The following is a 26,105-nucleotide window of genomic DNA, read 5'->3' on the forward strand; positions in this document are numbered from 1 at the left end:
GCTGTATAGAGTACTCATTAACAAGGTTTTATTATTACAAAGGTCATGACATTGTCTTAGCTGTAAAGAGTACTCATTAACAAGGTTTTATCATTACAAAGGTCATGACATTGTCTTAGCTGTATAGAGTACTCATTAACAAGGTTTTATAATTACAAAGGTCATGACATTATCTTATCTGTATAGAGTACTCATTAACAAGGTTTTATCATTACAAAGGTCATGACATTGTCTTAGCTGTAAAGAGTACTCATAAACAAGGTTTTATAATTACAAAGGTCATGACATTATCTTATCTGTATAGAGTACTCATTAACAAGGTTTTATAATTAAAAAGGTCATGACATTGTCTTAGCTGTATAGAGTACTCATTAACAAGGTTTTATAATTACAAAGGTCATGACATTATCTTATCTGTATAGAGTACTCATTAAAAAGGTTTTATAATTACAAAGGTCATGACATTGTCTTAGCTCTATAGAGTACTCATTAACAAGGTTTTATAATAACAAAGGTCATGACATTGTCTTAGCTGTATAGAGTACTCATTAACAAGGTTTTATTATTACAAAGGTCATGACATTGTCTTAGCTGTAAAGAGTACTCATTAACAAGGTTTTATTATTACAAAGGTCATGACATTGTCTTAGCTGTATAGAGTACTCATTAACAAGGTTTTATAATTACAAAGGTCATGACATTATCTTATCTGTATAGAGTACTCATTAACAAGGTTTTATAATTACAAAGGTCATGACATTGTCTTAGCTGTATAGAGTACTCATTAACAAGGTTTTATAATAACAAAGGTCATGACATTGTCTTAGCTGTATAGAGTACTCATTAACAAGGTTTTATAATTACAAAGGTCATGACATTGTCTTAGCTGTATAGAGTACTCATTAAAAGGTTTTATAATTACAAAGGTCATGACATTGTCTTAGCTGTATAGAGTACTCATTAACAAGGTTTTATAATTACAAAGGTCATGACATTGTCTTAGCTGTATAGAGTACTCATTAACAAGGTTTTATACAAACAAGGCCATGACATTGTCTTAGCTATAAAGAGTACTCATTAACAAGGTTTTATCATTACAAAGGTCATGACATTGTCTTAGCTGTAAAGAGTACTCATTAACAAGGTTTTATAATTACAAAGGTCATGACATTATCTTATCTGTATAGAGTACTCATTAACAAGGTTTTATCATTACAAAGGTCATGACATTGTCTTAGCTGTAAAGAGTACTCATAAACAAGGTTTTATAATTACAAAGGTCATGACATTATCTTATCTGTATAGAGTACTCATTAACAAGGTTTTATAATTAAAAAGGTCATGACATTGTCTTAGCTGTATAGAGTACTCATTAACAAGGTTTTATAATTACAAAGGTCATGACATTATCTTATCTGTATAGAGTACTCATTAAAAAGGTTTTATAATTACAAAGGTCATGACATTGTCTTAGCTCTATAGAGTACTCATTAACAAGGTTTTATAATAACAAAGGTCATGACATTGTCTTAGCTGTATAGAGTACTCATTAACAAGGTTTTATTATTACAAAGGTCATGACATTGTCTTAGCTGTAAAGAGTACTCATTAACAAGGTTTTATTATTACAAAGGTCATGACATTGTCTTAGCTGTATAGAGTACTCATTAACAAGGTTTTATAATTACAAAGGTCATGACATTGTCTTAGCTGTATAGAGTACTCATTAACAAGGTTTTATAATTACAAAGGTCATGACATTGTCTTAGCTGTATAGAGTACTCATTAACAAGGTTTTATAATTACAAAGGTCATGACATTGTCTTAGCTGTATAGAGTACTCATTAACAAGGTTTTATAATTACAAAGGTCATGACATTGTCTTAGCTGTATAGAGTACTCATTAAAAGGTTTTATAATTACAAAGGTCATGACATTGTCTTAGCTGTATAGAGTACTCATTAACAAGGTTTTATAATTACAAAGGTCATGACATTGTCTTAGCTGTATAGAGTACTCATTAACAAGGTTTTATAAATACAAGGCATGACATTGTCTTAGCTGTAAAGAGTACTCATTAACAAGGTTTTATCATTACAAAGGTCATGACATTGTCTTAGCTGTAAAGAATACTCATTAACAAGGTTTTATAATTACAAAGGTCATGACATTATCTTATCTGTATAGAGTACTCATTAACAAGGTTTATAATTACAAAGGTCATGACATTGTCTTAGCTGTATAGAGTACTCATTAACAAGGTTGTATGTATACAAAGGTCATGCCATTGTCTTAGCTGTATAGAGTACTCATGGACAAGGTTTTATAATATAATAATAACATAAAATAATAATAATAATAAATAATAATTAGAGGGGGTAACATTACAAAGAAGCAATTGTTGTAATGGTTACACACTCAGATGTATTACGATCCCTTTTGTGGGGTGGGAGATGACAACCTTCACGTGGTCCACCCTGTTGTTAACTAATTGTCATCAGCTGTATATACGTATGTATATATAGCTCTATGCATCTAACCAATCTACCCCATCAGGTAAGATGGAATTTGACTCGATGAACTTTCAAGAATGTTCATGATCAGTCCATGAACATGCCTTAAACAGTTCACAACATGTTCATTAGAGCAGTTCATGAACCATGTTCAAGAACTGTTTATCTGTTCAATTGATGGACATTTGATAGGGGAACAAAAGGGAAGCGACGAGTTCTTTATTGGCCGTTTAAAACCAGCAGGGTCGTTGCCAGGTGATAAAGGCCCGAGCAGAAGGCGAGGGCCTATATCGCACGGCAACATACGTTTAAGAACAAGTCACTACTCTTTTATTCCCATTCATAAATGCCCTTTTGTTAAAAAGCGCGCTCAGAAATAGATATTCGCGCGCGCTTAGAAATAGATTACGCCCTGTTACTAAAAGCTATGAATTGCGCGTTCGGCATGAGTATATTGGCGTACGTAGGCCTGACACGCGGAAGCCGGCCGGTTATAAACAGCTCCAGCTGGGCCCAATTTCATGGCTCTGCTTACCGTAAGCAAAAAATCAGCGCTTACGGAAGCAGGGAATTCTGTGTATACGGCAAGCGTATTTCATGGGTTAGCGGCGAATTTTGGCTTTTGCGCGTGCCTACTCCACGTTTCTAGGCGTTCTACGCTTAAAAGGCTAGCTCAGAAAGCCGGTTATAAACAGCTCCAGCAGGGCCCAATTTCATGGCACTGCTTACCGTGAGCAAAGAATCGGCGCTTGCGGAAGCAGGGAATTATGTGTATACGGCAAGCGTATTTCATGGGTTAGCGGCGAATTTTGGCTTTTGTGCGTGCCTACTGCACGTTTCTAGGCATTCTACGCTTGAAAGGCTAGCACAGAAAGCCGGTTATAAACAGCTCCAGCTGGGCCCAATTTCATGGCACTGCTTACCGTGAGCAAAGAATCAGCGCTTACGGAAGCAGTGAATTCTGTGTATAGGGCAAGCGTATTGGGAATAGTGTCATCAGTGGTCATTTCAACTTGGTTTTTAATAGGTGGTTCCTCAGATGTTTAACCCAGGAGGGGGGGGGGGTGTCTGGCGGGCCCAATTCAGCAAATCTCAAGTCTGGCGGCTGATACTGGTATTAATTATAGTATTATTGGTCCTTTCTCTATCTGGTCATTTCAACTGCAGTTCCTCTGTTGTTTAACCCAGGGGGAGGGGGGAGTTGCAGGCCAATGCAGCGAAATTATTGTACTACTACTAGCATACTTGTTGTTATTAAATTATGGGCTCTCACGTTTTTAAAGAATACCAGGTCGACGCGTGGGGCCAGGGCTGGAGCTCCAGAAAGGGGGAGTTTTTAGAATTATGTATTTCAAGAGGCGGTATCACTGAGTATGGATTGAATTTTTGGTGCGTCTTCATAAACTCTTGGAGTATCAAGAAGACGATAGGCCTACCCATGCCGGATTAACATGAGTTGAGATTTGAGAGTTTGGTGTTATTTACCGAGCTTTGTTTGTTTGTTTTGATTGACTGTTTGCAGGGAAGAGGTTGAATCAAGGAAGAGGCTGAGTGAGAAGAATGCAGAGGACTTGAAGCATATGGATAAAAGACGAAGAGACAACCAGGTTATTACAGTTTGGAGAAATCTTTCCATAAAGCTTTGTCCTTTTTCTTGAAACTGTACTTAATTTTGGTCCAATTCCAATCCATCAAGTAATTTATTTATTTGTTTATTTATTTATTCACTTAGGCTTTAAAAACTTCAAAACACACAGCAACAATAAGTAGAAATGTGTAATTTTTACATTATTAGTAAAATAATTAGAGACATATCAACAAAAAGCAAGCAGAAGCCTATAGGGATTGCCCAATAGGGAACCAAATCACTATCCAGTTCTTGAATTGGTCTCAACGTTTTGACTAGCTTTCTCTAGTCATCGTCAAGAGATTGACTCCGCGGTAGTGCAGTTAATTATGATCCTATAAAGCTAAAGTAGTTGTCCCAGCCAATTTTCTATACCTTCCGCCCGGGTATAGTTACAAAATAGGACAGTTCTTTCCAGAACAAGTCTCTCAAAAATCTGATAATCTACTCTTTGTGGTAGTAGAATAAAGAAAGACAGTTCTCTAAGAACAAACTCTACCTGGCAAGTAGAAACACACATGGTGTTACCGCAAACCAAATATATATTGATACCTCACCATGCAGTGCCTAAATTCTTTTGTACCCTTTTCACTGATGAAAGAGGTTTCTAAAAAAATAATTGCCTTGTTAGTGATTTCCAATCCATGTTTAGTTTCACCTCACATGTAGGTACTTGTGAAATTTGTGTGTAATTTCTTTTCCCAAAAGACTTTGATGCTTTATTTGTCGTTAAAAAGACAAATAGTTAATTATTTTCTGCAAATTATTTATTATGACCCATCAAAATGAACTAGGCATATCTGAGCTGTTAAGGAAGTGGTGGTTCTCAAATGTAATACCGTAAAAAATTAACTATGCCTAGTGATCAAATGCACACAAAACGTGCAACTACACAGCTGATGTAAATTTGTCCGATATTTGTCGTTTATTTTAGGTTGCGTAGAGAACCCTACTGAAGTACTTTCGACGAACAGTAGCGTCTAGACAAACAGTAAGTACAGTCTTTCTTATGATTTTTCTCCTGTAGATGATCAGCGTATATTAATAGAAACATGAGTCTTTAACCAATAGTTCTTTTCCGAACCAACACTACTCATAAAGAGATTCACATGTGTTATCGCAAAATGTTCTTATAGTTACAATTCCACCATACAAAGTTTCAAATCCTACTGATGGTGGTGGGCATCAAATAGGTGGGGGTGGGGGGGGGGGTGACAAGGGGAGGGGGGCACAATATCAAATGTCCCCCCATCTTTTTGACCACCTTAATCATGAAGCCCAAGTATTGCACTGTGTAAGACCAACCCTGTGTCTCGCCATGGGCATTAATCCTGGGGGCTATAAGGATGACACAACTTTTTAGAAGGGTGGGGGACACTATATCAAATGTCCCCCCTCAAAATTTACCAAAGATTGCACCACAGAGCATCTAAAATGCAGAATTTTCCCGTGCCTATATCCGCTTAGGGCTTAGATGAAGTGTCATTTTTAGTAACAATACAAAGTATGAGAATACTAGTGAATTCTTTTTTTAAACCCTGACTTGCAGCTGCCCCCAAGCCGGTTTCCAATGCATCAGCTTTCTACAGTAGAGGGCGCCAGATTGCTGGTTACTCTGCCACGGATGCATTGCTACAATCAAGGTGAGTTTATTGCGTTTTTTAAAGTGGGGCCTTAAAAAAACATGTTATTTTTTATATGGCATTAGTTCTATTTGTCCTCACAACCTGATGTTGATTTCTTTAGAGCACAACAACTTTTTTTTAGTTCGGGAGACTTCTCTACTACCTCAGATTAGATTCTCTGAATGGACCCTACCCATGAAATATGCTAATTACATTCATGCATGCGTACAGACCCTGTTGGTTGCAGACGCGCAATCGCGTCTGCGTCACGCACCCATTAGCCGTTTAAAAAAACAGCGCGATGCTCCCTCATTTTGCCAACCAAAACGTTAGTGCGCACGCGCTATGTGCAATTTACATATTTCATGGAAAGGGTCTATTGGGGAGACTTCTCAGTTCTGAAAAGAACTGTCCTGCTTCTTAAATACTACCTAGGCAGAAGGTAGGAAATCTACCTAGCAAGTAGATACGCATGTTGTTATCGCTAACATTGATACCTAGGTTATTGATACCCCACCGTGCAATGCCTCAAGTCCCATATTCTTAATGTTGTTTGTCCCCTCAGGCAAACCAACTCTAACGTCACGGTAAAGCGTACCCCTGGATTCCTGAGCGTCTCTAACTCAAAGAGGTTGTACCCGATCACAAGCTACCCGGCTGGAGGCAGAAGAGCATCCCCACAGCAGTCAAGACGTCTCAGATCAGTCTACAAGGGTAGGTCATTCACACACTTAAAAAAAAAAGTATTATTATTACTTTTTTACCCTTTCACCGATGTGTGTTAGCACTGTATACTCAGTACTTTCCCGATTGCTGTGGAAAAATATCACCAGCATGTTACTCGGGTGGGATTCGAACCCACAACCCTTGCAATTCTCGAGCAGTGTCTTACCAATAAGACTACCGTGACTGCCAGTAGCTAGAGGCAGTTTGAATCCTATGTTTTGGCAGCGGGTACCACAACGATATAATAGATGTTAACATAGGATTCGAACTGCCAATACGGGTACTGCATTAATATTCTTTAGCACCAATGTAACATTACCATCTATAACAATAATAACATTAATTAGTTTTTATCTCAAATGTCTCAATGTGCAATGTGCTTTTTATTTTTTGCTTATTTGTTGTATTATCTGGTGTCAGTTTGTGAAAACGGAAAATGCCTTTTTGCATTCCCAACATTTTTCACGGACAACATTGAAACGTGACCCAAAGCGTTGAGATCCGTTCACTCTAAGAAAATAGTTCTTCACTCGCGTGTTTAAACCGGAAACGCTTGAGAATAATTGTTATTCTTTTTTAACCCGAAAATGTTTTTTGCAGAAACTAGTTTTACTTCTGCCCTAAGAATTAGCGTTTTCAAAACACGTTTACCTCAAGATACTGTGTCTCGTATAAATATATCGAGAGTGAGTTGGCTCGGCGCCAGAATTCAACCAAACTTTGCATTGTGTTGCACCTGCTGCTGGCTGGATGGCCGAGTACAATACGCGCTGACAATCAGGTATTTTAGTGCTTGGAGCTCTGCGGATTTTTGACATTCTCTATCTCTCTCTCCGTGCTCTCAAACATCAAACTAGCCATTTTGATGTATAGTTTGGACTCAAATTGTTTCTTTGTTGCAAAGACACTCGACAGACATGACATAAGCCTACAGGGAAGTGCATACATTCGGGATAAGGCATAATATTTCGCCGCCGGGAACTGTTACCAATGACTGCAGTGGAAGCTTGAAGAGAACATGAGTACTTAGTTCCCATGCAAATACGTTACAGTTTTCTGCTGCTGCTCTGATTATCACGCACATGGGATATGGAGTTGCACAGTTTTTGCAAAACATTAATGTTATGTGGTGTTGGACTTGGCGGAGGATAGGAGCATGCAAGATTGAGACGGAAGTTTCTAGGATTGCCATGGTGTTTATCTAATGATGATCGACCGGGAATTTCTTGGATATAAATTTTTGTGCTGGTTGTAGTCTAATGATCGATTTGTGGTGAGCAAGGATTGTATCAAGACGGGGATGAGGTCACATCTGGCATAGCTAATAAGGTAGGCCTAAGTTTTGTCGAGCAAATTGAATTCGAAGTATAATATGTGTAGTGCACTGTTATGGCTACCACTAACAAAATGCACGGCCGTATTTATAGTGTCAAGTTTCATTGCACGGCACTCAAAGTATTCAAATTATACCGTTTCGGGAAATTAAAAGGGGAAAAATGATCTTGAAAATGGGTTGAAGCAACGGATTTCAACTTGTTAGCGATTTTTTAAGATATTTGTTGACATCAACACGTTGAAAAGTTTAGCCTGCGTTTATGTATATAAAAGTGTTATTATGACTATTATGAATATGAGGAAATACTTTAGGACATGACAACATTGCAGACTCGGCATCCCTCAACTTTGTTGCGCATCATACTCGCATAGTGTTGTGAGTGTGTCAGTGAGTTGGCGAATAATCTATAGGAGTAAGATCTGAAACTTTTTAACACAACCTATATATAGTATATAGGCTAACAATGAGACCACTTTGGCTGTAGGGCTTAGAGAAGTCATCATCGTCCGACCCAGAGGAGTTTGATTCCGTGGCCTCTTTCTCACAAAGCTCAGGCTGCCAACATCCGAGCTGCTATTGGGCTGAGATGGCGTGAACTGGTGTCGGATGGCGGTGGTGTCACATCGGTGCTGTCTTGACTGAATTGAATCCGTCACTCAAAGACAATGACCTGCCTCCAGTTTGTTTACTCAACTTGTAAACTTTCCTCCACAATGTTTGCTGCCGAGAGGGGACTCGATAGTTTTTGTTGTTGATTGTAGGCGCCCGTTGCTCTCATAATTATGTGCGCACTGCTGTTCTTCATAAAACAAATGAAGTGTAAAATGTGTTGCCCGAATGTGTTTGAATATCACTTGTGAGAAACGCCGTCCGGTTGAATATTACCGACGTTAGTGAATGTCAAGACGTAGAGATCTGTCTCACGGTCAGCATGTCATTATGCATCATTGTATACAAAAATATTTGCGTAAACAACAGTGTATGAAATGTGTTTGTTGGATGTTGAGGTGCTTGTTGGGGTGTTTGTTTGTTTGTATGTTTTGGGGTGTTTTTTTTTAAAGATAATAAATTCATCATTGGCAGCTCAGAATCAATCTCTTATAGTGTAGCCATAGAGCTATTTAATGTAGAGGGTCTGTAGAGTTATGTCTGTATATAGCTCTATGAGTGTAGCACAGACGTGAGTAGGTTCTTTATGTCTGTGCTGTGAGTATACCACTCATCTTATAATACCGCCCCCTATTGACAACTTACAGTGTATCATGCGAAGGTCCTTGACGTTCGTTGACGGACGTGCTACATTCCCATCAAAAGTGAATGCAACGCAAAAATTGTGGAACTACGGCTGTTCAAAGTAAAGGCGGTTGTAAAGAGTTTCCATGGGTTTCCATGGGTTTCCATGGGTTTAAATGGGTTAAATGGTTTAAATGGGTTTCCATGGGTTTAAATGTCCCAGTTCGTCAAACAGCCGTTGGTTATTTTGTTGCAAAAGTCTAGTCTTTACAGTTAACATGTGATTAAGTTATGGTGTAACTTGTTTATAGATTGGGGTCCAGACTATTTTTTTTACTAGTTCGCTTATTGAAAATTTCCTGACAACATTTCTACGGTGTTGCCATCAGTTTTTCTTGGTGATAGCTTGTTCATTCCTCCATCATGTCCATGGTTCATTCGACATGGATGAAACACTGATTATATGAAGCCACAAAGAACACAAAAATCGGAATCTGTTGATTACAAAATGACTGATTGCTGGATTAGTGAATCACTTGAGTTGTGAGTGAATTCAGAATACACAGGCCCTAACACAACAACACAAGCAAATTAGTCATCAGCAGCCAGCGCAGTGCAGTCAGTAGAGAGATCCTTAGACCTTACTTTTTTGTTATTCACGAGATTGTTCTACACATTCACCATGGGCCTGTTTGGTAAAACACCACAAAAGGATCCAAAGGAACAGGTAAGATCACTACATGCTACATAATTAACAGTTCATGTTTAGTTTAATAAAAACTTAACACAGTGTTAAAACTGTATTTAAATTAAATATAAATACAACACAGAAACTACAATTTGATTGAGTTGGGTTTCTTATATTTTTTTGTAATTAATTTTTGTATAAAATGTAATAATTACTATTACTAATCACAAATGTATCAAGGTCAGAATCAACTGGTACAAGGCCGACAAAAAAGCCTAGAACTATGACTTGGGTCAGTTCCGCTATCATCTGATTCTTGGAACATGTTGTTAATGTTATTGTTAGGCCCCTAACCTAAGGGGGGGGGCCCTACAAGTTTCCCCGCCCTTCACAATCACTAGTTGCGATGACCGTAACATTTCGACAATCGGGAGGATGAAGGACAGTAATATTATAATTTTGTCACACCTCTTTAAAAAAAAAAGTAATTTAACAATGGCATAGATATTTTTAGTAGCTCCACCACTGCCTCCTTGTCAGGGACCAGGGGTGGATTTCACATCTCGAGTTAGGACTAGGACTAGCCTAAAGTTTTTAATATCTCCTAGGACTAGTCTTAACTGAACTATTTGTGAAATCGACCCTTTCACAAAAAGTAAGGACTAGTCCTAAGTTAGGACTAGTCCTACATGTAGGAGATATTAAAAACTTTAAGGCTAGTCCATAGAAATAGAACCCGGAGAACGCTGAGCTCGGCCACCCTCTGTGACGTCTGTGGACGCAGCGTATCGATACCGCGTGATACGCGTGTATGGCAAATTAATGATCATAGCGTATGGCAAAATGGCAAGATGTCAGCGCTCATAGACCGTTTCTAGTGTGTTCATTGGTCAATGGTGATGTCATTGTATGGCAAAATTGTATGGCAAAACATTTTGCCATACACGGATGCGTAACAAAAATGGCGTATGCGAGTCCATGAAAATGGTCTTGCAACGAAACCGCACGCACAATGAGACACTCAGCATTCTCCGGGTTTTATTTCTATGGGCTTGTCCCAAGTCCAGATAAGACTAGTCTTAACTCTTTGTGAACTCCACCCCAGAGCAGAGGCTTTTGATGGATCAGGTCTGATTGAAATAAGTTTGATGATGTATGGTTTTCTTGACAATGTTATCAGGTACAAGAGTGGACAAGGAATTTAACAAAAGAAAGCCGAAAGCTTGATAGACAGATCAGATGTGAGTTTATTTATAAATAAAATATTCAGTCCTTCATTTTAAGAAATATTACTTCGGAGTTCTATAAACTGTTCTTTTTAAATTATTGAGGAATTCTAGCTGTTTGTGCTCCGAATTTGTCATAAAGCAAATTTGACGTGCTGCTTAAATTAAAAAATAACACGATATGCAGAGTTAACAGTGCAACATGCAGGATGTGAAATGGACCATGCAATACGGTTTATAATCTTTAAAGTCACCTGGAAATATATATTTTTTTCCTTTCAAACATAAGAGTATATGCTTACGAACAATAAAACAATTTGTTTAGTAATTGTTTATCACGATTTATATGTTTAAAAAATATATAAAGTTGTTTGGGGGCTGACTCCGCCTACCATTTTTGTGACGTCAATCGAGGCAGACTTTGCCTGCAATGCGTGTAGTAAACACACGTGCAAAGTACATGTACGTCCAAGTCGTGAGTTGGTACATTTCAAAAAGTGTTTTTCTGCATTCAGCAGCAATACACCTGGTCGGCATTTTGAAACTTACAAACTCACGACTTGGTCTGTACATGTACTTTGCAATTGTGTTTACTCTACGCATTACAGGCAAAGTCTGCCTCGATTGACGTCACGAACAGCGCCCTCTCGGGTCGGGGTCTACTCTTAAATTTGTAAATAACATGAGAACTGATTTTTTTAAACCTTAGTTAACTGTTTAATCACATTCCACTCATCAAAACACATATATTAGTGACAAAAGCTTTATTTTGAAAAAATACCACTTCCAGGTGACTTTAAGCAGGCTTGATGTATATCCGATTCTGATTGGTCGATCCATATCAAGAAGGAGTGTGATTAAACGTAAATCGCACTGCCCATATCACACCCTGTGTATTGTGTGTTCTAACTCCTTATATTGTGCTTTTATAAGCTCTATGCAAAACGTGGCTTTGATCTTTACTGCTTGCCAAGTTTGCTTGAAGATAAATTCATTATCACACGCACACTCCTGAAATACAAAAAAATACAGTGAGTCTGCGTCCAATATCCAACTCTTTTTTCGTATTCCACTCACGCTTGTGTGATAACTTATATTATATAACACCCAAGCAGATCTTTGCCATTTGATTGGAGGATTGTCCGTCATGTGTTAGCAAATAAAAGTACTATTGCATGCTACATCAAAGTTGTATCCTCCAATCAAAATGACAGAGATCTACTTAGATGTTATATAAAACAACTTAATGAATGTTTTTTGTTTGTGCAATATAGTTGCGATAACGTAACCCTCCTGCCGTCGTCAGGAGGGTTACGTTATCGCAACTATGTGCAAAAGTGCAACTATGTTCATTCATTGAAAGATGAAATGTTCCATTAAACTCGGCTCCGCCTCGTTGAATAGAACATTTCCATCTTTCAACTCATGAACATATTCGCACCATTGCACTCATAAACATTCGTTATTTGTATAATAATAATATCATAATATTGTTACCATGGATCAGCCAATCAGAATCGAGGATTCAAGTTTACTTAAAGGCAAACTGGTGTTACCACAAACCTTACTAGATAGTTTTTCCACCCTGCAATGTAAAACCAAACTTAAGGCCCAATTTCATAAAGCTGTTTATAAAAGCTGTTTATTGCTTAACAAATTCTTTTGCTTTGGAAAGTAATTGATGTTCTTACTTCAATCCGGGATTATAGCGATTGAAAGAGAAGAGCTCAAAGTGAAAAGATCCATCAAAGAGGCGGCCAAAAAAGGACAAAAGGATGTATGTAAAATCCTGGCTAAGGAGATCGTCAACTCAAGGAAAGCTAAGACGAGGATTCACACCTCCAAGGCACAACTCAACTCGGTCAGTATGCAGATGAAGAACCAATTAGGTAAGGAACAATACAAACTATGAATTGCAATACCCGTCATCGATCGCCGTCTTTGATGTATTTACAAGGGAAAAGTGTGCACTTTTCCTTTGTTAATAGGTTAAAGACAGTGGACACTATTGGTAATTGTCAAAGACTAGCCTTCACAGTTTGTGTATCTCAACAGTATGCATAAAATAACAAACCTGTGAAAATTTGAGCGCAATCGGTCTTCGAATTTGTGAGATAATAATGAAAGATAAAAACACCCTCCGTCACACGGAAGGTGTGTGCTTTCTGATGCTTGATTTCGAGACCTCAAAGTCTAAACTTGAGGTCTCGAAATCAAATTCGTGGAAAATTACTTCTTTCTCGAAAACTACTCCACTTCAGAGGGAGCTGTTTCTCACAGTGTTTTATACTATCAACCTCTCCCTATTACTCGTCATCAAGAACGGTTTTATGATAATAATTATTTTGAGTAATTACCAATAGTGTCCACTGCCTTTAAAGGGTGTATGTAACTTTTGTTGGACAAAAAACACATTGTCCACAGATTTACACTAAACTTACACAGTTTGAAGATAATGATAGTAGAAAGCTTCCCTGAAAATATTACGTGCTGAGGTGCTGTAGTTTTTGGAAAGTGAGTAAAACAATGTCATGAAAATAATTTTCGTCTCATGAGACGAAAATTATTTTTATCATTTACAAACGTATTTTCATGACATTGTTTTACTAATTTCTCAAAAACTACAGCACCTCAGTAAGTAATATTTAAATGGAAGCTTTCCACTATCATTATCTTCAAACCCTGTAAGTTTAATGTAAATCTATGGACATTTTGAAAAGGTACCCAAATCCTTTAAAGATGGCGATCGATGACGAGTATTGCAAATTGCAATCCATCTATTGTGACTCGCAGGGGTCACGGTCTTTCATTCAAGGACTTTCATTACACACAAAAACCTGAACAGGGGTTTGCTGGAACTATGAATAAAAGGTTGAAACCTCATCAAGGTTAGCCCTATATTGTTAAGATAATTGGTGAAAAAAGAAAGAGGAGACTGAGAAATAATTGATAAAGACTACCGAGAGTGAAGTTTCAATTGATTCGTTATTATTTGACTTTGGATCACTTACATTAGACAAATATACCGCTTGTTGTGTTTCGATGTGTGTATGGACTATATGCTCAGTACTTTCCTGAGCTCTGTGAAAGAAAATCACAGGCATTTTCTGGTTACTTTTTAGCTGTTATCCGGATGTCGGGTGCTCTATCGAAGAGCACCGAGGTCATGAAGTACATGCAACAGCTGTGTAAGGTCAGCGAGGTACAGGCAACAATGATGGAGATGTCTAAGGAGATGATGAAAGCAGGCATCATCGAGGAGATGTTAGAAGACACCTTTGAGTCTATGGAGGATGATGACCTGGAAGAAGCATCTTCGGAGGAGGTGGAGAAAATCCTCTTTGAGATCACAGCAAGTGAGTTTGTACTTCACTTTAAGTTTAATCTATTTTGTGGAATTTCATTCCATACCAACACATGTAAGCCCGGTTCATACTCCCTGAGAATATGAGTGCGATAAAAATTTTTGTCACAAATTGACAAGAGATAATTCACATCAGTTGACGTGTGCTCAACAACTGCGAAATATTCAAAGCGAGAGTGGAGCCAAAACATCACAACTTGCATCTAATTCACAATCGCAGGAAGTATGTACCAGGCATTATGATTGGAAGACTGCTTTTCAAATAAGGAATGGGAAGGGAAATATGATTTGTTCTTGAAATGCGTACAAATACACGTTTGGTAACAACTCAAAACAAATTAACTTAAAAACTGACTTGGTAACGGGCAAGTGAGCACTGTTGATAGTATAAAACATTGTCTGAAGTAACGTAGTTTTTGAGAAAGAGGTAATTTTGTTACTAAAATAATAAAAGACTTCTAACTAGAAGTCTTCTATTCCTATCTGAAAGCACACAAACTCGTGTAACAAGGGTGTTTTTTTCTTTCATCATTTTCTCGCAACTTAGATGACCAATTGAGCCCAAATTTTAACAGGCTTGTTATTTTATGCTTATGATTGGATACACCAAGTGAGAACACTGGTCTTTGACAATTACCAAACGTGTACAGGGCCTTTAAGAATGTTTTATCTTTCTTTTGTCTATCTGTTAACACCTTTGTACTGATTTTTTTTTTCTTATTGTAAACTAAAAACATGGTCTTACAGCTGGAAGGATTGTCTTTGATTTTATTGTGTATTTCCTAGCTTTTATTGATAAAGTTTTAAATGTTCTTGTTCTGATTGTCCAATGTTTTTATAATTTTATCATTGTCTCTTTTGATTATAAGTTGTATGTTTGTTGGTAATGCACTAATTAAATTGATTGGTATGGGCGCTACATAAATCAACAAATTATTATTAAAATATTTATTTACATAAAGCTTCTTTAAAGGGTCTATGTAACTTTTGTAGGACAAAAAACACAATGTCCACAGATTTACACTAAACTTACACAGTTTGAAGATAATGATAGTAGAAAGCTTCCCTGAAAATATTACGTGCTGAGGTGCTGTAGTTTTTGGGAAATGAGTAAAACAATGTCATGAAAATAATTTTCGTCTCATCAGACGAAAATTATTTCAACCATTTACAAACGTATTGTCATGACATTGTTTTACTCATTTCTCAAAAACTACAGCACCTCAGTAAGTAATTATTTGAAGGGAAGCTTTCCACTATCATTATCTTCAAACCCTGGAGGTTTAATGTAAATCTATGAACATTTTGAAAAAGTACCCAAATCCTTTAATACCTGTCATGTATTCGGTTCTCTCTATGTTTCATTAAGGGACCAACTGTTTATCAGTCTAGACTTTGATTTCACCAAACTCTTCCTAACTTAAGATTAATCGTAGTACCTAGGACAAGTTAATTTGTGTAACCATAGACGTTAGGACGCATTGAATCTATCTTAAGTTTACATAAAGCTGCTTATACCTCTGTCATGTTCTCTTTATGTATCATTAAGCGACCAACTGTTTATCAGTCTAGACTTTGATTTCACCAAACTCTTCCTAACCTAAGATTAATCGTAGTACCTAGGACAAGTTAATTTGTGTAACCATAGACGTTAGGACGCATTGAATCTATCTTAAGTTTACATAAAGCTGCTTATACACCTCTGTCATGTTCTCTTTATGTATCATTAAGCGACCAACTGTTTATCAGTCTAGACTTTGATTTCACCAAACTCTTCCTAACTTAGGATTAATCGTAGTACCTAGGACAAGTTAATTTGTGTAACCATAGACGTTAGGACGCATTGAATCTATCCTTAGGTCGAGTTACTCGTCCTAACTCAAGATAGGATTAATCCTAGCGATTCAGGGAATCAGCTGCTGACTATTTACCTTTCCATCTCTGTTTGATCCCTCTTTTTTATGGCAGGAACTTGCAATGAATCCACTATGTTAATAATCCATGTTTTTTTTTTGTTACAGATCATCTCAGCGACGCTCCCAAAGCAGTCAAGGATGACCTCCCGGCAGGAGCAACAGCTGTTGTGTCCGATGAGGAGGAAGAGGTGGCTGAAGACATCTCGGAGATGCAAGCAAGACTTGAAGCACTCCGCAGTTAAGACGGTAAACCAAGATTTCTCAACCCCAATAGAAAGTCCTTCCTCTAAAGCCCGTTTCATACTTCCTGCAAATGCGAATGCAATGGTAATTTTGACGTCACAGCTCTATTTTTGCAGTGAATGTTTCGCAGCAGTTGAGCACACTGTTGCGAATTGTTTGTTGCGAATTTGTGACGTCAAAATTCGTATCGCATTCGCATTCGCAGGAAGTATGAACTGTCTTTATGACATCACCTAAATCAAGGCTCAAATTACAATAAAATCTACACTCGGTCATAGCGATGAATTTTCACTAAAACTGAAAATGTTTCTACAAAACCAAGTATATTTCTTTTTCTTGGCAGCTTTGGAGCTTCAGTATGTAGCTTAAGTTTAAAGTTAGTCTTGAAAAGTGCGTTAAGAAAAACTTGGGAGTGCTGGATGGACTTGTTTTGTTTTGAGGTTAATGAACCAATCTTAAACATTAACTGGATCCGCTCTTGCTGTCCAGTGGAAGAACCCTGTAGAAAGATGGACACCATTTTTAGAGTCAAGAGACTGATCTTTGAGCATTACAAACCCATAAGTCAAACTTTTCGAGTTCTAGAAAAGGCAGATAATAGGAGTGCCATAAAGCCAAAAGGGGAAATTGTTAATAACTAGAGAATTTGTTGTTGTATGGGCAGAGACCATGGTCCCTTCAAAAAAAACAGACCCTGTACTACCAGCCGTCGATTTCACAAAACTCTTCCTAACTTAGGACTAATCTTAGGACTTAAGACGAGTCCCAAACCCTGCACTGTAGCATGCAGACCTTAAGATTAATCCTAAGTTAGGACGAGTTACTCATCCTAACTCGAGATAAGACGAGTCCTATTAACTCTTTGTGAAATCGACCGCAGGATCAATTAAGTGTAGCTAATGCTAAGCAATGAAATACTGTGGTTCACATGTTAGGACAAAAAACAAACAGGTGTTTGTGGCTCATTCTGAGTGTGTAAAGCAGTAAAATCTGCTGACCAGTAGAATGAATACTGAAACCACAAACTCATGACAGCGCCCTCTTGTGTTAAGAACATAATAATAGTCTTTTTTCAGAAGGGAGTTTTGTTGGTAGTCTTGTCATTAACATGGATTTAATTACAACATGACAATCTCTATCAGATTCCCTGTCCTTGACGGAGTATTGAGCATTGTTTTATAAAAAGGAGCCTGGCTATTTACGCACCAAGCCTGGGTTGGATTTCTCTTGATTTTGATATTTAGGAGAAAGATTTAGCGTAATCAGTTATTTTATGGAATTTATTTTTGTCCTAACATTTTATTTACCAAGTCATTGCTTATGGTGGAATTAAAGGATTTTTGATTTTTTTCGTTTTCCTTTTTATTTTTCCAACATTTTATTTACCAAGTCATTGCTTATGGTGGAATTAAAGGATTTTTGATTTTTTTCGTTTTCCTTTTTATTTTTCCCCAATTGTACAAATTTAAAAATGAACTTGTAGATTTCTAACTATAAAAAAGGTCTATAGCATGGTTTAAATATTTTATTGCATGTAGTATTACATTATTACATCAATGAATCATTAAAAAATTTGTACATATAAATTAACCTTGTCACTAACACCGACACATATTTGTCAAATGGTTCGATGAAAGACTTTTGAACACTAGGTAGCAGCAAACACATTGATTAAATTTCCTTTGGTTACGTGGTTCTGAGGTTGCGCTTATTTCTGAAAACAGTTTGCTGACCTAGTTAATTTTACTTAAAGCTTAAAAATATTCTTATTTTGGTAGCTGTGGCAAAACCTTCACTGGTTTCAAAGTAAGGGATGAACTTCAGGCCGTGTCCGAAACGGCGACTTCGGCTACAGCTACGGCTAGATCGCGCGCGTCTGCCTATTCTTCAACACTGGTAGACGCGCTGATCTAGACGTAGCTGTAGCCGAAGTCGCCGTTTCGGACACGGCCTCATTCTGACACCTTGACCATTATCACGCTGACACCATCTTTGTTTAGTCCCCTGTGTGCAATATTAGCAATGTATACTGATTCCAATCTACAGCAAATGCACCAGACTATGTGCTTCCAAAATACGGTGCGTTTTTAGTTTCCCCTGGTCGAACCCTGGTACTTTCGCATAGCTTTGACGCCATTCCAGGGGCTGACCCGGGTCAGCCCCCAGTGCCCTGCTTGTGGAACTGGTCACTTGGAGCTGGCCCGACTGGGTGCATGGCGTCACCATGAGAGGGCGAGTGATCGTTCGAATAGCTCTTTTAAGGGGCTCAACGGTCGACACAGGGAAGCTAATCAAACACACCCATAATGAGTGTTTAAAGGGTCCCAACACTCAAGATGAAAGTCTACTTTGATTTCTGAATTTTTGCTCTTTGAATGATCAGAAAAAATGTGATTTAATAGGCCTATAGTATAAGACCTAGAATAATTATATAAACAAGTTGGTCAACTCTTGTTCTTGAAAAAAACCCTACATTTCGAAGGGCCAAATATTATGTCTGACGATATCACATGAATAAATGCATCTAAGACTAATAGTGCACACTTCACCCAGTCAACCCCCCATTGACATACACGCTAAGGTACACTACATTATAAGTTCACTGTGTCAGCTAGACTTGTGGACAAGTCGTTAAATCGGCCCCACGCGCTGAGATAGTGCTTTCGCGAGATCACTGCTCTCGCGCGAACTGATGGCTCCCCGATTTCGACTCCGCGTTAATGAGGAGTCGAAATCGGGGAGCCATCAGTTCGCGCATGAGGAGTCGAAATCGGGGAGCCAGTTCGCGCGAGAGCAGTGATCTCGCGAGAGCACTATCTCAGCGCGTGGGGCCGATTTAACGACTTGTCCACAAGTCTATGTGTCAGCCTGCAATTATGACATCTTGATATCTTGTGCGGACTGTCTGTATCTAAGATGTACCCTCAGACAGAATTCAGACAGTGGGAGTGATGAATGTATGCATTATGTATGATTAATATGCTTTGCTTTTTGCAAAGGGACACCAACTACCTTAAAGGCCAAAATGTAACTGGCAACTGTGTGGTTTTGATGAACTAGTTGGCATAATTGTATTTATTTATTTGTGTATTTTGTGAACATAAACACATTTCCCAGAAGATTTTTTAGACTGGCCCCAAATTAAAATTAAAATTTGTAAGGCACGAAAAAGCTCAGGGCACCTCGGCAATTGTTGTGGGTGCTACATGTAGCTGCGGGTTATTTCAAGGCCTGGGTTTGGTATTGATAATTATGGTATTCTGTTTCTTTTCTGTTTATCTCTTGTTTTGGGGGGAACACCAACAAAATATGCACAAACTGTAGTTATTGTCTTGATTTGCATTGACTGATTCTTCAGAAACAAAATATTTGTGTTTATTTTAAATGGGACTGTATATCAACAAGACTTCTGCAAATATTGTGCTTAATTAACTCCCAGATTAAAACAGTTGAGGGAGCAGTTTGTTCAATACTGTGTGACATCAATACAGTGTTTACTCATTAGGAATGTCAATATTAATTTCCCTTTTGGTGATGAGGTTGGTAGTTCTTCAAATAAACCCCGGAGTTGAGTTTACGTTCTAATAACATACCACTTGGAATGTACTGTGCAAGCTCTGAAAATGCTTGAGTATTGAGGTCTGTTTACGTGCATGGTTTTTTCTTTGTATGTTTTAAATGTTATGTTATAGGCAGTGGACACTATTGGTAATTACTCAAAATATTTATCATCATAAAACCTTTCTTGATTACGAGTAATGGGGAGAGGTTGATGTATAAAACATTGTGAGAAACAGCTCCTTCTGAAGGAAGAAGTAATTTTCCACGAATTTGATTTCGCGACCTCAAGTTTAGAATTTGAGGTATATAAATCAAGCATCAGAAAGCACACAACTTCGTGTGACAAGGGTGTTTTTTCTTTCATTATCATCTCGCAAATTCGACGACCGATTGAGCTCAAATTTTCACAGGTTTGTTATTTTTTGCATATGTTGAGATACACAAAGTGAGAAGACTGGTCTTTGACAATTATTGATAGTGTCCACTGTCTTTAAAGGCACTAGACACCTTTGGTAATAGTGAAAGACCACCAGTGTTCTTACTTGCTGTATCCTATTCAACATATGCACAACATAACAAATCTGTGAAAATGTTGACTCAGTTGGTCATTGAAGTTGCAAGAGAACAAGGAAAGAAAAATACCCTTGTTGCACAAATTTGTGTGCTTTCAGATGCCTAATAAAATATTAAAAGGCTTCAGGCCTGAAGCCTTTTCTCACAATGCGTTATACTATCAACAGCTCTCCATTGCCAGATTATTGTGCAAGCACTCTATTTAGAGTCATACAATATCACAAACTTCAAAAACTTCAAAAGCTTCATGCCAGAAAATGCTTCATTGGCATTGCGTCAATGGAATCGTTGATATTTTGTACAGTGACAATTAACGCATTTGCCACATTATTGTTTGCTCGTCAACTACTACTTTTGTTTATAACCATCTGTACTAGTCAGTGAGTAAAACTGGCAAATAACGGTGAATACTCCTTTAGAATAGTTACCATTGTCACATGCCAGTAAAAAGTGCTTTCTTTGTTCAAGGGTCAGGCATGGTAAGCCTACTTTGATCTCATGTTCAGTATTTCGTAATATCAATAGATATGTTTATACCCTTAAAGGCTCTGCACGCTATTGGTTATTGTCAAAGACCAGTCTTCTCACTTGGTGTATCTCAACACATGTCCCTCGAAATCAAATTCGTGGAAATGACTTCTTTCTCGAAAACTACGCTACTTCAGAGGGAGCAGTTTCTCTCACAATGTTGTATACTATCAAAAGCTCTCCAATGCTTGTTACCAAGTAAGTTTTATGCTAACTATTTATTTGGGTAATTACCAATAGAGTCCACTGCCTTTAAATGTATATGTAAAAGACTTTACCATAAGTAGAACGGCCCTTGATCTTAAGAAGGTTTCATTTCAAAGGGTCAAATATCATGCCTGAAGCCTGAATAATAATTAAAGATCATTGTAAATATGGCCAGTTTGAAATATTAAAGTTTGCAAACTTGATAACAATTTATGGTTCTCTGAATTGTCTCCTTTGTTATATGTTGAAATTATCGACAGGTGCTTTCTCAAAATCTGTTGAATAATTTTTGCCTTCAGACCTTCGTTAAAGCCATTGGACACTTTTGGTAAACAGTAGTGTCCCAAGGCACACACTTCGTGTATCACAACTTGTATATTTAAAATAACAAACCTGTGAAAATTTAGGCTCAATCGGTCATCGGAATCGGGAGAAAATAACCGGAAAACCCAGCCTTGTTTCCACACGTTTTTGCCGTTTCATGACATGTGTTTAAAATAAATCCGTAATTCTCGATATCGAGTAATGACAATATTGTTTTAATGTTTTCTCAAAAAGTAACGCATTTAATAAAAAAATATTTCAAGAGAAGTCTTTCACCATTACCTTCTGTAAACCCTGTAATTTATTTGTAAATCTATGAACTTTTGAAAACAATTCTGTTCCGAAAGTGTCCAATGGCTTTAATGTGTTGCTGCATATAAATAATGAGCTCTGCCAATTATCACCCAAGACAACCCTGTGGCACTTTTGAATATGTAAGCCACGTGATGGCGATGGAATTGTTATACATTACAATGTCTTGGCCGAGTGATCTAGTTTAGTTGAGTTCTGGTGGAGAAGTTGTGTGGGTTCAGGTCCCGGTCATGACCTTGCCTTCAGGCAAGGTGCATTGCATAACTATAATTGCTTCTCTTCATCCAGGAGTACAAACGGATACCTGCACACTGTGGCAGCCCAGGGCTTGTACTCCCAAAGAAGTTGAGGAATGTTATTTGCTCAATGGGGAAAATGTTAAGGACATTACTAGGTTATTGTAAAATGTAACAACTTTAATAATGTATTGGCCCATGTTTGTCAGAAAATTAAAAACACTAAAAAAAAAGAGATAACACCTGTATCGTTGACCAGTTTTCAACCTGCTGAAATGGTGCTCACAGCATGTACTCATTTGTTAATATTTTAAAGAAAGCCATACCTAAAGTGCAACGATACGTTATTGTAAAATGGGCTATGTAACAAATTTCATTATAATTATTTTTAAATCAATGCAATGACCCATGTTTGTCAGAAAATTAAACACACAAGCTTACACCATGTTGTTTACTAGTTTTAAACCTGCTGAAAGGGCTTGCAGCATGTAGTATGCCTACTCATTGGTTTATATTTTAAAGAAAGTTTTACCTTGAACAAAAATAATAGAGATTTGCATCTTTTTATCCCCCTTCTTTGTACTCGATGTGGGACAACCATAATGTCTTTATTGAAGTCCTATAGGCTTTGTTCACTTTACATTTTTAATATATTATTGTTATGATAAAAATATACAGTACATAATTTAAATTTGTTTTGAATAACACTGTTCCTGTTCAATATTTATACAATCAATCCTGAAAACAGACCTTGATGGTAAACTAAATTCGGCCCGCAAATAATAAGTGTTTTTACAAAAAAAAAAACAGAAAAGGTTTGCCGAGCAGTCATGTGCCAGATCTCTTTGAGTTTTTCAAACTTGGTAAAACATTTTTTTTTAAATGCTATACTCTCTCTTTGAGTTTAATCAGTAAGCTTAGAGCCTTCAGATGATTGTTTATCTGACCCCTCATTTCAAGTCTGTGTTGCGGTTGAACTCGGTTCTTTTAACAGGTGGTGACTCTTGCGCTGTGCTTGAAATCTCACTCAGTAACTGTGGAAGTGGGACTGTGTATTTAAAGACGGAGTTTCGCTGCTTTTCGCTCGGCGAGTCGTCGTTAATCGTGATGTCGGGTAAACTCGGTACATTCGGCATGTTTGTTAACTCTTTGTCAACGCGTGGTGAGGGACTCTCAAAGGGCGACTTAACAAATTCACCACTTAGTGTTCGAACGACGACACATTTATGTGTTCTTACGTACTCGCCATCTCTTAAGGTAAGGTCGGCACTTGTTGACCTGATGATGCCACAGTTTTCTGTTGTGATGTCATTGTTTTTTGTGTTCATGTCTGATGTTTCGCCTGCTGTTGCGATGTCACTACACTGAGGTGCTCTGGTACCTTTAACGCCATTAGTGGAGTTTCTTGGGCTGCTTGAGCCTGACGTCTTTAGAATATCAGTACTATCTCGTTGCGAAAAGTCATGGTTTGCATTTCCGTTTCCCATCCGGCGTTTTCTTGGAGACGAAGCTGAGGATGATGAGGGCTCAGAACCTAACTCAGAAGGGATCTCTTCTTCAGGGACTCGACATACGATGAGAGAGTCTTTTGAGACGTCTTGTAAGTCGTTGTTGGATGGCGATAGCAGACTGTCCTCGCTTATGACCGTATCTGTTGATCTGTAGAATTTGGATAGTAAAAAATAATAGACATTGCTAATATAGCACATAATATCACCGTAAGGTCCCTATGCGCTTTCAAGACAGAAAGAAATCTGTCGAAAAAGGGAGAAAAGAGTGAAATTAATAAATAATAAATAATAAATAATAATTTATTTTTAATGTAGCGTCTTACATAAAAAATCTCAAAACGCTGTACATTGATTGAACAAAATTTGCTTCAACCAGAGTTTTGAAGTGATCAGTAGTTTCAGACTGTTTGGCATTGTGTGGTAAACCGTTCCAAGGTGACAGGTTATTTCCGTTTACTCATCTCTCACAAAAAGAGTTCATTGAAATTATAAGGAAACTGATATCTAAACAATAATTTGCCAAACTTACATTTTCGTGACTGATGCTACTCTTGACTGGAGTGGAATTTTGATATCTTGACAGGATATTTCAGTTTAATCATCTCTCACACAAAAATTTCATTGTATAAGAAAAATATTTAACTGGATATCTAAAAAATAATTTGCCAAACTTACATTTTCTTGATGGATTCTACTCTTGGCTGAGTAGAATTGTGATAGTGATCTATGACAGATATTTTCCGTTTACTCATCTCTCACCAAAAGATCGTTGTAAGGACAGTATTAAATTTGCCAAACTTACATTTTCTTGACTGAGTGAATGCCATCTTGAAGTGTGGCACTAAACTGTTCATCCTTCCCTAGCAGCCAAAACGTAGTCATCATTCCTTTGCCCTAAAAATAAATGAACAGAAAACCAATAACATTTTGCTCTAATTTGACATGCAATACAAAGCTCAATTACTCCAGCGTCTGTGGAGGAAAAACAAACTTCTTGGCACATTATATAGACAGCCATTTTGACAAAAAAGACAACAATCGACTTACAACAGTTGTAACTATTTGTGTCACTATCCCATTTACTAGAAATACATTTATCTTTTTATATAATTGGAATCTGATGATTTCCTTTTTTTGATTTTTGATTTTTGATTTTTTTTTTGGGGGGGGGGGGGTGGGGGCGGGGGGTTATGTCTTCTTCTGTACAATGTAAAAAAAAATGTGTTTAAGTATTTGAACATGGTGGGCAGGGTAGGGGGGGGTACCTACCTTAATCTTCATCTGACCTCTGACCTCCAGCAGGTACCCACCGATGTTGGTGAGCAGTGTTGCTGTACTCCAGCTGACATGAATGCGTTGTGGCATCCCATGCGATTCCATACGTGATGCGGTGTTGACCGTGTCACCAAACAGACAGAACCTGGGCATCATTAGTCCGACAACGCCTGCAGCCACCGAGCCTGGCAACATGAAAAATGATTAACGGGAAGTTAGATCTACGCTCTTTCTATATTTACTTCTTCTTATCTTGATTTGGATCGTCATACAGAAGTTTTTATGGATGCTGATTGATAAATTGCTCTGTCTGCTCTGAATACATTTGAGATGAAATGAAAGCCTTCAAGAATTATTTGCTAGGGTGGAAACATCAATGATTTTTTTTTGCATTGCTGTACCAAAGGTCCTTTTGTTTGGTAAGCAGTTTGCAACAGTTCTCTTTTCTGAAATTATAAAGATGTGAATATAGATTATTCATTTCGGTTTTACCCATGTACACCGATGTGTGTTAGCAATTAATACTCAATACTTTCCCGAGTTCTGTGGAGAAAAAAAAATCAAAGGCGTACTACTCAGGTGGGATTCGAACCCACGACCTTCCATTATAGATTGTTACTATTATTGTTCCCCCACGATAATGAGTAGATTTTAATAATAATTATATAGAAATGAAATGTCATGATATATTGGGGCAAAGACAAGTTTCCTTCCATTACCTGAGTTGATTCCAATTCTGATCTGTACTTTTCTTTCTGGTAGATGACGAACTTTGAAACTCTTGACCCCTTCTCTGACAGCGAGAGCCATACTGGCAATCTCCGAGGCGTGTTTGTTACCGTTACGGCGGGGTAAACCACTGGCAACCATGTACGCATCGCCTATGGTCTCCACCTATACAAATGGTTGTTTTAAGTTTTAGTATTCATGCAAACAAACAAAAATGCAGCATTTTATGGGTCTGTCAATTCTTTATGGAGACCTTTGAGGAACTGCTTCCTCTGAAGTAACGTAGGTTTTTAGAAAGAGGTAAATTCTCACTTAATTTCTAAAAGACTTCAGGTCTGAAGTCTTTAACATG

The 26,105-nt window shown here is 37.7% G+C and overlaps 2 protein-coding genes and 1 long non-coding RNA gene across 3 annotated transcripts in view; 2 read left to right on the top strand and 1 right to left on the bottom strand.

Moving 5' to 3' along the window:
• The first annotated feature begins 5,111 nt into the window (after window positions 1-5,111).
• LOC117294259 lies at window positions 5,112-6,484 on the top strand. The gene is made up of 3 exons (XR_004519511.1): window positions 5,112-5,131; window positions 5,690-5,783; window positions 6,331-6,484. It is a non-coding gene; the product is annotated as an uncharacterized LOC117294259 (long non-coding RNA).
• A 2,853-nt stretch (window positions 6,485-9,337) lies between these two features.
• Window positions 9,338-17,262, top strand: LOC117295174 (charged multivesicular body protein 3-like). Its single transcript, XM_033777748.1, has 5 exons — window positions 9,338-9,787; window positions 10,929-10,989; window positions 12,684-12,863; window positions 14,097-14,330; window positions 16,360-17,262. Exons 1-5 carry the CDS (start codon window positions 9,743-9,745, stop codon window positions 16,494-16,496), a joined length of 657 nt encoding a protein of 218 aa, XP_033633639.1. The 5' UTR covers window positions 9,338-9,742; the 3' UTR covers window positions 16,497-17,262.
• A 5,926-nt stretch (window positions 17,263-23,188) lies between these two features.
• Window positions 23,189-26,105, bottom strand: part of LOC117294711 (atrial natriuretic peptide receptor 1-like) — a 33,832-nt gene continuing 30,915 nt past the window's right edge. The window contains exons 16-19 of the mRNA XM_033777222.1: window positions 25,744-25,918; window positions 25,019-25,209; window positions 24,552-24,643; window positions 23,189-23,897 (exon numbers count right to left, since the gene is read on the bottom strand). Of these exons, the coding sequence (XP_033633113.1) occupies window positions 23,189-23,897; window positions 24,552-24,643; window positions 25,019-25,209; window positions 25,744-25,918 (1,167 nt within the window). The remainder of the gene's footprint in view (window positions 23,898-24,551; window positions 24,644-25,018; window positions 25,210-25,743; window positions 25,919-26,105) is intronic.

This window comes from Asterias rubens, chromosome 9 (genome assembly GCF_902459465.1).
Source record: "Asterias rubens chromosome 9, eAstRub1.3, whole genome shotgun sequence".
NCBI classification, from domain to species: Eukaryota; Metazoa; Echinodermata; class Asteroidea; order Forcipulatida; family Asteriidae; genus Asterias; species Asterias rubens.

What these genes read in the sequence shown, in the direction of transcription:
- LOC117295174 (XM_033777748.1), top strand. Translation starts at nt 9,743, where the DNA reads ATGGGCCTGTTTGGTAAAACACCACAAAAGGATCCAAAGGAACAG. An exon ending in GCAGATGAAGAACCAATTAG is followed by an intron (nt 12,864 to 14,096) that starts GTAAGGAACAAT and finishes GTTACTTTTTAG; the next exon opens with CTGTTATCCGGATGTCGGGT. An exon ending in CCTCTTTGAGATCACAGCAA is followed by an intron (nt 14,331 to 16,359) that starts GTGAGTTTGTAC and finishes TTTTTGTTACAG; the next exon opens with ATCATCTCAGCGACGCTCCC.